Source organism: Lontra canadensis, unplaced genomic scaffold (genome assembly GCF_010015895.1).
Source record: "Lontra canadensis isolate GAN:19392208 unplaced genomic scaffold, GSC_riverotter_1.0 scaffold1, whole genome shotgun sequence".
Taxonomy (NCBI): Eukaryota; Metazoa; Chordata; class Mammalia; order Carnivora; family Mustelidae; genus Lontra; species Lontra canadensis.
The window spans coordinates 85799118-85814853 of NW_022630995.1; the positions used below are offsets into that span (position 1 = coordinate 85799118).

Sequence of the window (15736 nt, forward strand, 5' to 3'; positions counted from 1 at the left end):
ATGCATATAAAGTGCTTAGCTCGGCCTCTCCCACATACTTAGCGCTCAGTAGTGTTAATATTTACCGGGACTTAGTTCTTCGGGGCACTTTGCCCGAGACAACGCTATACGGGTGGTGAACAATGAATGGACCAGAGTGGTCATTTTTGTACACCAATTGGGTCAGGCTGACGCATCAAGAACTGGAATTTGCTAGAGACAAAGCAACAAATCTTTTATGATTAACCAGGGAGGGTAGTGGGCGCTTTCAGTCTTCAATAAGAAAACTCTGCTTTCCTTGAACTTAAGTCTAAAGATAGGAAAGACAGCTTAGATGGAGGCGCTTTCACTTTGAGAGAAGCCGGTGATTTGGTTCAGAGTTTATCAGACTGCCCCTGAAGGTTCTTTTATTTGACTTGAAGGCCTAGCACGGAAATTCAGCATTGGAAAGATCCTGTCACTCAAAGAAAACTTCAGATAATGAGGAATATGGCAAATGAGCATCTATGTCAATATAATTCAGCTAGTTCATTCTTTAATCATTCTCCTACCCAAACTACTTGGCTCTTCACCGCATTTTCTATCCTACTTGTGAATAATTGCTGACTCCAACAGTATCAGCCATAGAAGAATCAAGCGAATGTTCTAGCTCTAATATATCTACCGATGTGTGGGAAGACACAGGTGTTTATTGCACAGACTTGTTGTCAGTGGCCAGGTGGTTAAAGCACTTCCTTAGTCTAAAAGGCAAAGCATGGGTGTTGGGTTTAAAGTCACACATCCAGATTTCAAGTCCCGGGTTCTGACGGGTGCTTAGCCATTAGGCAAACCACCACTAAATATTTGCCTCTTAGGTTGCTTAGGTGAATAATGCCAACCCTAATTATTTTACTGGATACATGTGGTGATCAAAGATAAATTATAGGAAACTAATTTATAATCTACATAGTGCTATATACTTTTTATAGTTTTTTAAATACAATATTTCATTTATGAATTCCTATTGCTAGACACTTAAGAACTTCACAAATATTAATTCATTTAATCCTCATAACAACCCTGAGATAAATACTGTTACCTTTATTTTAAAGGTGATAGTACTGAGGCACAGAGAGATTAATTTCCCTTGGCTCTGGAATCTGTTCTTTTTTTTTTTTTATAAAGATTTTTATTTATTTATTTGACAGATATCACAAGTAGGCAGAGAGGCAGGCAGAGAGAGAGGAAAGGAAGCAGGCTCCCTGCTGAGCAGAGAGCCCGATGCGGGGCTCGATCCCAAGACCCCGGAATCATGACCTGAGCCGAAGGCAGAGGCTTAACCCATTGAGCCACCCAGGCGCCCCTGGAATCTGTTCTTAATGCATTATGCTGCCTCTAAGAGCTAGTGCAAATTTTGTTATTAAGTCAAACTATCTTTTCACTTGATTAGAATGATTAGGGAGGATATGGGAATTTCCTGGGGTCATAGAAATGTTCTGTAATCTTTATTGGAATGTGTTACACAGGTGTATGTATATGTCAGAACTCCTTAAATGTACACTTAAGATTTGTGCCCTTTATGTAGTTGTACATCAATTTTAAAAAGATTTAAATCAGAGAAAGAAATGGGTGAGAAGGATCTGACTCCATAGTCCCAAATCAAGCAGCTTTTATGAAAGGCTCCCATATGTTTGTCACTGTATTAGACCCACTGCCTTTTAAAGAGGTAGAGAACATGGTCCTTAACAGGGAGTCACTGCACAGCTGGAGAAGAGAAGAGGCGGAAAAAGAAATTAACCATTAAATGAATAATCAAGTCTTCCCACCACCATACATGCACACAATTTGCAAGATTATTGTAAAGATTAAGTGAGGTGATAGATGGAGAAAATGACCTGAGAATACTGCTGTATTCTTCACCCATAAATTAGGGGCGATAATACTTGCTTTTCAGGCTGTGAGAACTTAACGAGATAATAGATATACAGTGTCTGGAGCTTAGTGAGGACCAAATGTTGGCATCTTTTTCTTCTGGTTCAATCTTAAGAGAATTTACAGAAGTCAAAACAGAAAAATCTACGTTCATCTTGGTATTATTTATAAAGTAGAAATAATTTATCCAGGAGTAAGAGGTTCGTTAAGTAGTTTTTGGTGTACTTATCTGAGGAAAATTATACAGTCATTAAAAACTTACGTTCCTTACAAATTTTAATGACAGCAAAATGTTTATAATAAGTAGTAAAAGATATGCTGTAAATTATATATGGTGTGATGTCAATGCCAAAATTATATTCATGGGTGATCTCTGTCAAATAAATAAATGAAATCTTTTAAAAAAAAAAGTTTTAACTACCTTGAAATTTATAAGCCAAAAAAATTATGATAGAACTCTTAAAGTGTAAGTAGAAGCCCATAAGAGTCATTTATAAAGATTAAAACTAAGGATGTTAAAAGGAACAGCAATGTATTTAGTTTAAATCAAGTTTTTTTGTTCATTCTACAAATATTGAACACCAGTTATATGCCACGCAGTGTGTCAGGTGATATGAATTACCAACTCTATCCTCAAGGAATTCGGTCTACTGGAAAAATCCCGTAACAAGGTCCTAATTACAAAAAAAAAAAAAAAAAAAATAGTTCCTGTACTGGTGATATAAACAGAGCATTTTAGGATTCCCCTCCCCAGCCCTTCCTAGCTAACTAAGGGAGGTGGATGTTTTAGGATGGCTTTTTGGAAGGGGTGACACCTGAGATGAGTTTTTTATTCCACTCTTTTCACTGGAAAATGTTTACAGATTTTTATCCTCATCTGCATTTTAGCTGCAATACAGCAATGGAGATCAGAAGGTAGGATAGCGGTATGGCTGCACATTCCCATCCTCCAAAGCCGATTTATTGCCCCTGCTGCTTCCCTGGGTTTCTGCTTTCACCATGCAGAATCGGATTCATCTACTCTGACACTGTGGCTGGGAGAGGGACCCAGCAGATTACCAGGATATGCTACACATCAAGTAGGAGTTGCAGGTCAGTTTCAAACTAACAGTAAAATTGACCTTTTAGCGGTTTCGCCCAATTTTTTCTTACAGCTAAGTGATATTTTATTCATGTGTAATGAACAGCTTGATCTTTGGGATTATTAAGGAGTGCTTTAAACAGAAGAAGTTTGTCTTACGGATCAGCAGAGGGCAGCACACCAAGCAAGTTTGGTGTTTAGTTTTCCAGAGGATAATTTTCAACATTTTTACATAGGTATTTGAACTTCAGTACTCAAATATTAACACTGAATTAGGATCAGGAGTAAGTCATTATGGTAAAACATATTAGTACTAATTATGTAAGTGTGTTAAGTACAAGATAACTTTTAGGTGAAATTTAAGGTAAAGGAAAGCAGATTTTTTATTTGGGCATTACTTCTTAAGGATATTTACATTAAGTTACGGTGTGAAACAATTGTTGAAGATACACAATTTAAGTATATTACAGACTTTTCAAGCCACTGATTAACTCCAAAGATGTGGTCTTGAGAAATTTGCTCCACGTTAAGACTGGACTTCTCAAATTGTAGGGTGCATCAAAATCACCTGGAGGACTTGCTGAAAACACCCTGCTGGGCCCCACATCTAAGAATTTCTGATTCAGTTAGTGTGGATGTTGCCAGAAAATTTGCATTTCTTATAAATTCTTTGCTGCTACTGCTAATGTTAATTCTAATCCCTGGACCATCCTTTGAGAACCAGGGCTAAGAAAAATCTTAGACTTCCTGGAAAAGTGAAACAGTAAAGACTCCTTATGACTTAAATGAAAGCAGTATTATATGTAAGCTAGTAACTAATAATTTTATTTGCCTTCATACAACTTACAAGCATTTTCAAAGGTAGTTTGCACCTTTGAGGTTAAAAAGGAGTTGTTCAAGGATGCCTAATGTTTTCTGTATCCATGATCTCACTCACTTTTAACAAATAGAGACAGAAATTTCCATTCTGCTCTACTTCAAAAGACTACTTGGCAATTTGATGACACCCTCACACTTCATTAGAAAGTCATGCAATTAACAATTCATTGGTACAGACTTTTAAATTAAACTTTTAAATCCAGTTATTACTACAGAATTAGTAATATATGCATAAAGAGTATACTATGAAGCCCTTGTTTGTAACTAAATACTGTAGTATGTATTATAGATAAGATACACCGTAGGAGTTCAGGCAATGAGAGATCTGGAATTTGAACAGTCTTGAAGTATAACTAGGATATGAAGTGGCTATTGGGGTGGCAATGAAATCATATAAGAAATTGTTTTGGAAAGGTATAGTGTTTTTTAGGTGAAGGGAAAATAATTGACATTTATTGTTCTAAACAACAGGAGGTAGGTATAGCAGATGAACATATCACCACAAAATACACCATTCTGGCATATTGATTATTTTGAGCTCGAGAAACACTAGATACAGGAAGGGTCTTTTTTTTTTTTTTTTTTTTTTTTTTAACCTAAAAGCAGAGCATAAATTTTTGTACCAGGAAGAGGAGACATTCTTATGGAAGATGGTGAGCTGACACCAAGTCGAGTCTATACAAATAAACCTTATTAAAATGACCCTTGTATCCCTAATTTCCCCCCATGTATGTCCTAGTCATTTTCCCACCATTTACCTCCCTTATCCCAACCCCCTTTTTCTTTTGTCTTGGCTCCATAATTCATTGCTCTTTGTTAAAATGATATATATATGCCCTTGGGCTTAAACACTTTTTTGGGATTTTCACTCCTTTTAATCATCTTCCATCACCACCCAGTCCATGTAAATATAATAAATTAAAAAAATATGTATTTTTTTTCTCCATTAATCTGACAGAAGATAATCTGTCAGCTCAGTTCACAGCCCTAGATACATAACCTAAGTGGGTAGAGGAAAAATATTTCCTCCCCTACACTGGAATGGAGTGAGCTATGGTTTTGTTACTGTTCTTCAGACACAGCGAGCTTGTGTCTGCCTCAGAGCTTTAACACCTATTGGCTCCTCTTCCTGTAATGCTCTTTGCCAGGGCTTTATCTAGCTCTTTAGAGCTGAAGTTTCTGCTCCAACATCTCAAAAGTCTCCTGACCTTCCTGTCTAAAATACAGTCCTCCTGCATGCCAATCTCATCATTCGTGGCCCCTTTATCCAGGTCTGTTTTTCTATATAGCACCATGACAATCTAAAATTATACCAGGTACTTAATTTCTCCCACAATAATATAAACTCTGTGAAGGCAGATATTCTGTCTTTTCCACCACTGTCTTGTCAGGTTCAAGACATTGTCTGGCATAAAGTAGATAAATATTTCTTGAATGATTAGATGGCTCTTCAGGTGGAAACTCAAGTCCCCAGAGAGCACAGTTGTGTAGGGAAGGGACACAGTTGCATAGTGAGAATACCAGCTCAGAATCCAAACAGTTTTAGGGTTGTGTGAACCTAGGCACTAAAAATGATACCACTCATATGAGTATTGTGAGGAATACCTGAGATAATGTACATAAAGCACTTAGCACAGTACCTGACTAATCATAATAAAATAATAATCTCTCTTTAATCCCTGATCTCTTTGTGTTTATTTATCTTTTAAGTTGTGACCAGCAGGGGTCGCTCGCATTGTGCTTTAGCTTTGCTGGTTTTGTCTTTGAAGTATTTTTGCTCTTGTTTATAATTCATTAGGGAAAATTGCAATTTGAGTAATCACAAGTTATTAAAATTTAAGAGTAGGTTTTCTTGGCATTTCTTTGGCATTCTAACCCTTATAAAGTCCAGTTAAATTATAGTTTATGCTTTCTAATGGAAGCCAGCATTAATGTTAATTATATCTCACTTAGTGGTTTTCCTTTCTTTAAACACTAAAATGTGCAGTTTTCATTTCAGAGAAATTTGTCCTTCCTTGTGTTATATATACCTATACCTTTCTGTATTTTATTTCTACATAGCATTGTCTCCTCATGTTCTATATAATTTGTTTTCTATTTGTTACCTTCTCATACGCACACCAGAATGTAAGCCCACTGAGGATAGAGAATTTTGTTTTGTTTACCACTATATCCCTAGCACCTCAATAAATGCCTGACATATAACAGGGGTCAATTACTATATAAAGAACCCGTAAGTATTATATATAGGAACTCAATCTTAAAAGAGTGTGTTGAATATATCTTTTTAACAATATTTCCTCATATTATGCAAATATAAATGTTTTTAAATTATAGCATTTAAAGGAGTTAATACAAATCATTAAGGTATCATTTATATTTTTGACCCAGGATTGTCAAAAAACTAATAAACCTTCTTTATTTGAGTCCCTAACATCTAGCCAAATGTGTAGTATGCTTGGCAGTGTGTATACTGAATGAATAAATGAAAGGATTAGAACTTAGGACATATATAAAATAAACAATTATCCCAAAGCAACATATTAGTATGTTATAAAAGTCATATACACACATGATAAAAAAAAATACATACATGTAAGTGGCTTCAGGGAGATCCTGAACTGAATGTTGAGATATTTGAGACTTAGATTATCAGGGGCACAATCCATGTTCTATACAAGGAAGAAAAATGAGAATAGAAAAGCCACTTCATTTATTCAATAAATGTTTTTAAGAACTTAAGATATGACATTAAAATAAATGCTACGGAAGGATAGAAAAATTAATTTCTTTATGTACCATCAAGAATAGATGATCTAGAGAAGAAACTTATGGAACTGGTTATCCTACAATTTAGCATATGCTAGAACCATCATTAGTATTCCAGGTTGTTAAAAGAACCTGAGAAACTGAGCAGTTTATTGCTGGAGAGATTTTAAAAGTGTCCATGGATGAGGTAGTAATTGATCTAGGCCTTCCAGGATGGGTACGATTTTGATGACCACAGATAGGCATATGGAAGGAGTCCAAGGTGAAAGAAATATTTCTCAATATCTTTTACTTTTCCCCCAACAGGAGCTGTATTTGATGAAAATACTGGAAAAATATTGGTTGTACAAGATCGAAACAAAGTAAGTTGCTTCTGCTTTTTAAAAATTTTTTTTTAATTTTAGTTTAATTAACCTACAGTGTTGTATTAGTTTTAGATGTGCAATATAATGATTCAGCAGTTCTGTATTTTCTCAGTGCTCATCACAGTAAGTGTACTCTTAATTCCCTTCCTCTGTTTTACGCATCCCCACACCTACTTCCCCTCTGGTAGCCACCAGTTTATTCTCTATAGTTAAGAAACTGTTGTTTTGTTTGCCTCTTTTTTCCTTCAACCATTTGTTTTGTTTAAGTTGCTTCTGCTTTGTAAATTGCTTTCTAAATGTTCAGTTCTCTCTAGAGGAAAATAAAATACAGAAATTTTTATATGCTCAAGGAATTACAGAAAGATACTTTAAAAGTTCTTTCTAAGCAGTTGTGGATCAGGATTTTTTTTAATTCAAAAAAATACCTATGGAGGCCTTGAAAATGTCAGGATAACCTCATGTTCCTCATTATTATATTATGGCTACAGAAAAATTATAAATGGCTATATTTAGGTGGGAAGACAACTGTGTTTCTCACAGACTGACAAGATATTCTTCCATTCATTAAGCATTCAGTAAGCTCCCATTCTGAGCCAGGCGATGAGAATACAAAGATTATTAAAACAGTTTCCCTCATGTCCTGCAGTTTACTACCTATTTGGAAAAGCAGTCATACAACAGACAATAACAATCACTTTGCCTTTAAAAAACCCCTGAAGACTTCTCAGAGGAGATAACATTCAAACTGGGTCTTGAAGAAAGAATAGGAGCTTACCAGGCCAAAAAAAAGTGGCAGGGGGAGTGGGAGAGAGAAAAACAGAAAATTTAAATGACACATAAAAAGGCATAGAGAATTTACAAAGGTCCTAACATGGTATCTTAGTTTGTTCAAGCTACTATAACAAAAATACCATAGACTGGGTGGCTTAAACAACAACCATTTATTTCTTATCTGGAGGCTGCGACAAGTTCAGGATCCTACCAGATTCAGTGTCTGGTTGGTCCCTCTTCCCAGTTCATAGATTTTCATTTTCTCAGTGTCCTCACATAGCAGAAGGAACAACAGTTCTCTCTGGGGTCTCTTTTTAAGAACACTATTCCCATTCATGAAGACTCCACTCATGACATCATCACCTCTCATAGATGACATCACATTGGGGATTAGGATTTCAACATGTGAATTTGGGTCCATTCCATGTAGTGTATAAATAATGGTTAAGAATTTCACTGTGGCTAGAAGTATAGGGAGTGGTAAAATATTTTATTTGAGTGGTAGATTAAGAACAGAATATAAAGAGCCTTGTACAACAAAATAAGTCTAGGCAACCAGAAGCAACAAAAACTTTTAAGAGAAGTACCATGGTTAGCATCAGATGTTTTCATACTTAGGACTGAAAGTGAAAGAGAATAATTATTTTGATACTTTCTGAGACTTCAGTAATATTGATAGACAGAGTCAAACATTTTTCCTCAATATATATGCTCTTAAATTTTAAACTAAATATTTGTAATAGTATCTAAAAGTATTCAGAATTGCTATCTAAAAAGAATGTTCATATTTATAAGGAACTTTCGAAGTTTTAGTTAAGGCAGGATCTCTGACTCAAACTAAGATTGATTGTCAGCAAATATTTTGAGTACCTGAAGTAATATTGTGCCTAGCCTTCAAGAACTTTTACTATTTATTTATTTTTTATTTTTTCATATTAACGTATATTGTATTACTAGTTTCAGAAGTAGAATGGAGTGATTCATCAGTTGCATGCAACACCCCGTGCCCATTACTTAAGTGCCCTCCGTAATGTCTATCACTCAGTTAATCCATTCCTTCCCACCTCCTGTCTAGCATCATTCAGTTCGTTTCCTATAATTAAGTCTCTTAGGATTTGTTTCCCTCTCTGATTCTGTCTTGTTTTATTTTTCCTTCCCTTCCCTTATGTTTGTCTCCTTTGTTTCTTAAATTCCACATGTGAGTGAAATCCACATATGACTGAAGTGGCAAGATTTCATTCTTTCTGATGGCTGAGTGATATATATATACATACCACATCTTCTTAATCCATTCTTCTGCTGATGGACATCTGGGCTCTTACCATAGTTTGACTATTGTGGACATTGTTGCTATAAACATTGGAGTGTATATGCCCCTTCGAATCACTATGTTTGTATACTTTGGGTAAACACCTAGTAGTGCACTTGTTGGGTCATAGATCAGCTCTATTTTTACTTTTTGAGGAACCTCCATACTGTTTTCCAGAGTGGCTGCACCAGTTTGTATTCCCACCAGCAATGGAAGAGGGTTCCACTTTCTCCATATCCTTGCCAACATCTGTTGTTTCCTAAGTTTTTTTTAATTTTAGCCATTCTTACCTATGTGAGATGGTATCTCACTGTGGTTTTGATTTGTATTTCCCTGATGCCAGGTCATATTGAGCATTTTTTTCATGTGTCTATTGGCCATTCAGATGTCTTATTTGGAGAAGTGTTGGTGCATGTCTTCTGCCCATTTCTTGATTGGATATTTTGTTTTTTGGGTGTTGATAGGCTCTTCAGAGATTTTGTATAGTAGCCCTTTATCTGACAAAACATTTGCAAATATCTTCTCCCAATCTGTAGGTTGCCTTTTGGTTTTGTTGACTGTTTCCTTTGCTGTGCAAAAGCTTTTATCTTGATGAAGTCCCAATAGTTCATTTTTGCTTTTTCTCCTGGAGGAGAACATAGGCAGCAGCAACTTCTTGCTAGATACATCTCCAAAGGCAAGAGAACTTCTCACAGTTAAGTCTTTCATCCATTTTGAATCTGTCACTGGTATATGGTGTAAGAAAATGGTCCAGTTTTGTTATTCTGAATATGGCTGTCCAATTTTCCCAACACCGTTTGTTGAAGAGACTTTTATCCATTGGACATTCTTTCCTGCTTTGTCAAAGATTAGTTGACCATAGAGTTGGGGGTCCATTTCTGGGTTCTCTATTCTGTTCCATTGATCGGTGTGTCTGTTTATGTCACTACCATACTGTCTTGATGATTACAGCTTTGTAATATGGCCTGAAGTCTGGAATCGTGATGCCTCCAGCTTTGGTTTTCCTTCTCAATATTCTTTTGGCTACTCAGAGTCTTTTCTGGTTCCATAGAAATTTCAGGATTGTTTGTTCCAGCTCTATGAAACATGCTGATGGTATTTTGGTAGGGATTACATTGAATGTATAGATTGCTTTGGTTAGTATAGACATTTGAACATTTGTTCTTCCAATCCATGAGCATGAAATATTTTTCCATTTATTTGTGTCTTCCTCAATTTACTTCATAAATGTTCCATAGTTTTCAGAGTACAGATCCTTTACCCCTTTGGTTAGATTTATTCCTAGGTATCTTACGATTTTTGGTGCAATTGTAAGGCTTGATTCCTTGATTTCTCTTTCTTCTGCCTCATTGTTAGTGTATAGAAATGTGACTGACTTCTGTGCTCTGATTTTATATCCTGTGACTTTGCTGAATTCCTAGATCAGTTCTAACAATTTTTTAGTGGAGTCTTTCAGGTTTTCTACATAGAGTATCATGTCAGCTGCTTAGAGTGAAAGTTTGACTTCTTTGCTGATTTGGATGCCTTTTATTTGTTTTTGTTGTCTAATTGCTGAGGCTAGAACTGCCAGTACTATGTTAAACAGCAATGGCGAGACTGGATATCCCTGTCATGTTCCTGACCTTTGGGAAAAAGCTCTCAGTTTTTCCCTGTTGAGGATGATATTTGCTATGGGTTTTTCATGTATGGCTTATATTTTATTGAGGTATGTTCCCTCTGTCCTTACCCGGTAGAGAGTTTTTATCAAGAAAATGCTGTATTTTGTCAGATGCTTTTTCTGCAACTATTGAGAGGCTCATATGGTTCTTATCCTTTGTTTTATTAATGTAATGTATCACATTCATTGATTTGTGGATGTGAACACCCTTGCAGCCCAGGAATGAATCCTACTTGGTTGTGGTGAATATCTTTTTAATATCCTACTGGATGCTATTAACTAGTATCTTGGTGAGTATTTTGGCATCCATGTTCATCAGTGATATTGGTCTGCAATTCTCCTTTTTGATGGGGTCTTTGGTTTTGGAATCGAGGTAGTACTGGCCTCATAGAAAGAGTGTGGAAATTTTCCTTCCATTTCTATTTTTTGGAACAGTTTCAGAGGAATAGGTATTAGTTCTTCTTTGAATGTTTGGTAGGCCTCCACTTGGAGGCCATCTGGCCCTGGACTCTAGTTTGTTGGGAGACTTTTGATTCCTGATTAAATTTCTTTTCTAGTTATGGGTCTATTCATATTTTCTATTTCTATTTCAGTTTTGGTAGTTTATATGTTCCTAGGAATGCATCCATTTCTTCCAGATTGCCCAGTTTGTTGACATACAATTGTTCTTAATATTCTCTTACAACTGTTTGTGTTTCTTTGGTGTTGGTTGTGATCTCTCCTCTTTCATTCATGATTGGGGTGTGCGGGGGGGGCTTTCTCTTTTCTTTTTGATAAGTCTGGTTAGGGGTCTGTCGATCTTATTAATTCAAAGAAGGAGCTCCTGGTTTTGTCAATCTGTTTTACTGTTCTTTGGGTTTCTATTTCATTAATTTCTGCTCTAGTCTTTATTATTTCTCCTCTCCTGCTGGATTTAGGCTTTACTTGCTCTTCTTTTTCCAGCTTCTTTAGGTATGATGTTAGGATGTGTATTTGAGACTTATCTTGTTTCTTGAGAAAGGCTTGTATTGCTATATACTTCCCTCTTAGAACCACCTTTGCTGCATTCCAAAGGTTCTGAACAGTCGTGTTTTTATTTTCATTTGTTTCCATGTATTTTTTTAATTCTTCTTTAATTTCTTGGTTGACCCATTTATTCTTTAGTAGGATGCTCTCTAACCTCCATGTGTTTGTGTTTCTTCCAAATTTTCTCTTGTGATTGAATTCAAGTTTTAAAGCATTGTGGTCTAAAATATGCATGATATAATCTCAGTCTTTTTATACAATTTGAGATCTGATTTGTGACGCAGTATGTGATCTATTCTGCAGAATGTTCCGTGTGCACTCAAGAAGAATGTGTATTCTGTTGCTTTAGGATGGGATGCTCTGAATATGTCTGTGACATCCATCTGGTCCAGTGTATCATTCAAAGCCCTTGTTTCCTTGTAGATTGTCTACTTGTGATCTATCTGTTGCTGTGAGTGGGGTGTTAAAGTCCCCTGCTGTTATTGTATTATTTTCTGTATGTTTCTTTAGTTTTGTTATTAATTGGTTTATATATTTGACTGCTCCCAAATTAGGGGCAGAAATATTCACAATTGTCAGATCTTGTTGTATAGACACTTTTGTTATGATATGGTGTCCTTCTTCATCTCTTACTACAGTCTTTGGTTTAAAATCTGATTTGTCTGATCTAAGGATTGCTACTCCAGCTTTCTTTTGATATCCATTAGTATGATAAATGGTTCTCCACCCCTTCACTTTCAATCTGGAGGTGTCTTTGGTCTAAAATGAGTCTCTTGTAGTCTCTTGTATATCATTGGGTCTTGTTTTTTTATCGATACCTTACGTCTTTTGATTAGAGAATTTAGTATACTTATATTCAGAGTAATTATTGAAAGATATGAGTTTAGTGTCATTGTATTATCTTAACGTTGCTGTTTCTGTAGATTCCTTCTGTTCCTGTCTGATCTTTGTTATCTTTGGGCCCTCCCTTTGCTCAAAGGATCCCCTTTAATATTTCTTGCAGAGCTGATTTAATGTTCATGAATTTCTTTAGTTTTTGTTTGTCCTGGAAACTCTTTATTTCTCTTCTATTCCTAATGACAGCCTTTCTGGATAAAGTATTCTTGGTTGCATATTTTCCCCATTTAGCACGATGAATATATCATGCCAGTCCTTTCTGGCCTGCCAAGTCTCTGTGGACAGGTCTGCTGCCAACCTTATGTTTCTACCCTTGTAGGTTAAGGACCTCTTGTCCTGAGTGGCTTTCAGGATTTTCTCTTTATCTCTGAAATATACAAGCTTCACTATTAATATGTAATGGTTTTGACCTATTTTTGTTGATATTTGAGGGAGGAGGTTCTCTTTGCCTCCTGGACTTGGACGCCTGTTTCCTTCCTGGATTAGGGAAGGTCTCAGCTATAACTTGTTTGTTTTGTTTTGTTTTGTTTTGTTTTTTAAGATTTTATTTGTTCATTTGAGAGAGAGATAGAGAACACAAGCTGAGAGGAAGGGTAGAGGAAAAGGGAAAAGCAGGCTTCCCACTGAGCAAGGAACCCCATGCGGGGCTTGATCCCAGGACCCTGGGACCATGACATGAGCTGAAGGTAAATGCCCAACCAGCTGAGCCACCCAGGCACCCCTATAATTTGTTCAAATAACCTTCTGCCTTTCTTTCTCACTCTTCATCTTCTGGGACCCCTATTATCCAGATATCATTTCTCTTTATGGTGCTGCAGATTTCTCCAAGTCTCCCTTCATGCTCCAGTAGCTGTTTTTCTCTTTTTCTTAGCTTCCTTATTTTCCATCATTTTGTCTTCTATATCACTGACTCTCTCTTCTGCCTCATTTATCCTCCCTGTTAGAGCTTCCATTTGTGACTGCATCTAGGTAATAGCATTTTTAATTTTGGCCTGATAAGATTTTAGTTCTTTTATTTCTACAGTAAGAGATTGTCTAGTTCTTCTAGCTGGTATCTTTATAATCATTGTTTTGAATTCTAATTCTCACATTTTATTTTTATTTGTATTGGATACTACCTCCTTTCTTTTGGAATGAGTTTCTCCCTCTGTAATTATGTCTGGAAAAGAATAGAAGAAAGAGAAAGAAGAGACAAAAGTAACAACACCAGAAAAATACAAACAAACCAGAAGAAAATAAAACAAAACAAAATAAGAAAAAAATCAAACAAAAAATGAAACAGGACAAAACACTAAACTAGATCCTTGTTGTATTTTGGTCTGTTTGTTAAAAGAAACCAGATCTCAAAATAGGAAAGAAAGGAAAATTTTTATATGTAAACAAAAATAAAATAAAATGAAAGGAAAGGAAACCAAAAAATTTTTAAATGTACATCATGTATATATAAAAATAAAAATTTAAAAAGAATAAAAAAATTGAGAAAATAAAATAGCTGAAAAAAACCTGAAAGACTAAAGAATAATATGAGAAAACTATACACTGTTTATCCCAAGAGTGAAGTTTTGCAGTTCTCTCTGTAAACTTGGCTTGTTAGTTGTTCCTTCTGGCCCTCTGGGGGAGGGGCCTGTTGCGCTGATTCTCAAGTGTCCTTGCCCTTGTGGAATTGAGCTTCCCTTATGAGGCAGCTAGGCTCAGTGCAAACAGCTCCAGATTACACTCTATGGCTCTGTTTTTCTCCCTGAAGGCATTCAACACCAATGGGGGAATGAAAATGGTGGCACCCTGCTCTCTAGCCCCAGAGCTTAAAGTTGGCACTCCCCACTCTTCAGTGAGCCCTCATAGAAAAGCAATCACTCTTGTCTCCCTGGCTTCCATTCGAACTTTGTATTTACCTAGTCTGTGACTGAGCATTTTTATTTGAGGCATGTAACCCAGTTTCCAGTCTCCAAACTTTACGGACTCCTGTGCGCAAACCCATGTCATTCCTCCCAGAGGAGGGATAGAGTCTTCCTGCACTTCTGCCTTTTCCTGGGCCCCTGCCTGGAGAGTAGTCACAAGACCATGCAGTGGTTCACAGTTTACGGCAACACAGAGGAGAGATTTGGTGCCTAGACTCACTGTCTTCAGCTGGTTTCCCCTCTCTAGTACCTGAGAAATCTGCCACACTCAGGCACCCCATACTTCTTGTGAACCCGGGGATTGTGAGACCCCACTCTCCAACCTGGGATTCTGCCCCACTTTGCTGCCAGAGCACCTTTACGCCAGGGACATCCCCCATTGCACCTGACTTCTAAAAGTTCCAATTTTGCACTTCACTGTTTGTAACACGTCGTGGTAGCCTTTTAAGCAAGCTCCCTTCCCTCCTCCGTATCTTCCAGTATATCACTCCAGATTCACATCTCTACACCTCCTATCTTCCAAAAAGTGCTTGCTTTTCTATTTGTAAGATCGTAGCAATTCTTTTCTCAGATCTCCAATTGATTTCACAAGTGTTCAGAATGATTTGGTAACTGAATTCCAGGGACCAGACAAATTAGGGTCTCCTACCCCTCTGTCATCTTAACTTTTCCCTCTCTTTAGTATGTTTTATATTTGAGTTGGACCATTTGATGGGAGTGACTGGAGAGTAGTAAGCATGAATGAGTGGTACAAGTGGGGCCTCATTAAAAGGGGGCCTGAGAGCCTGTCAGGGGAGTTTAGATTTGACATGGAACTAGTAACTCTTGAGGATTATGACTGAGATGGCAAAGTAATGAAGAAGATATATGGCAAACATTAAATTAGTAATCATATGCAAATAGATTGTTAACTATGTGCTAAATGAGAGAAATTTGGTATAAACAGAATGGACTTGGAATCAGGCTGACCTGAGTTCCAATCCCTGTGCCACTTGTACCTTGGCTAAGTCTCTGAGCCTTAGTTTCCTCCTCTTAAAATCTATATAATAATACCTTTCATGTGATGCTTGGGTGGCTTAGTTGGTTAAGTATCTGACTTCATCTTATGTCATGAGCTCAGGGTCTTGGGATTGAGCCCTGCATCGGGCTCCTTGCTTAGCAGAGAGTCTGCTTCTCCCTCTCTCTCTGCTCCTCCCCCTGCTCATGTGTATGCTC

At 36.8% G+C, this 15736-nt stretch overlaps 1 protein-coding gene across 1 annotated transcript in view; it reads left to right on the top strand.

Annotated features, from left to right (window-relative positions):
* The window catches only part of NUDT6 (nudix hydrolase 6), a 43502-nt gene that overhangs the window by 584 nt on the left and 27182 nt on the right, over positions 1–15736 (top strand). Inside the window, exons 2-3 of the mRNA XM_032858228.1 lie at positions 2779–2982; positions 6926–6981. Coding sequence (XP_032714119.1) covers positions 2779–2982; positions 6926–6981 — 260 coding nt within the window. The remainder of the gene's footprint in view (positions 1–2778; positions 2983–6925; positions 6982–15736) is intronic.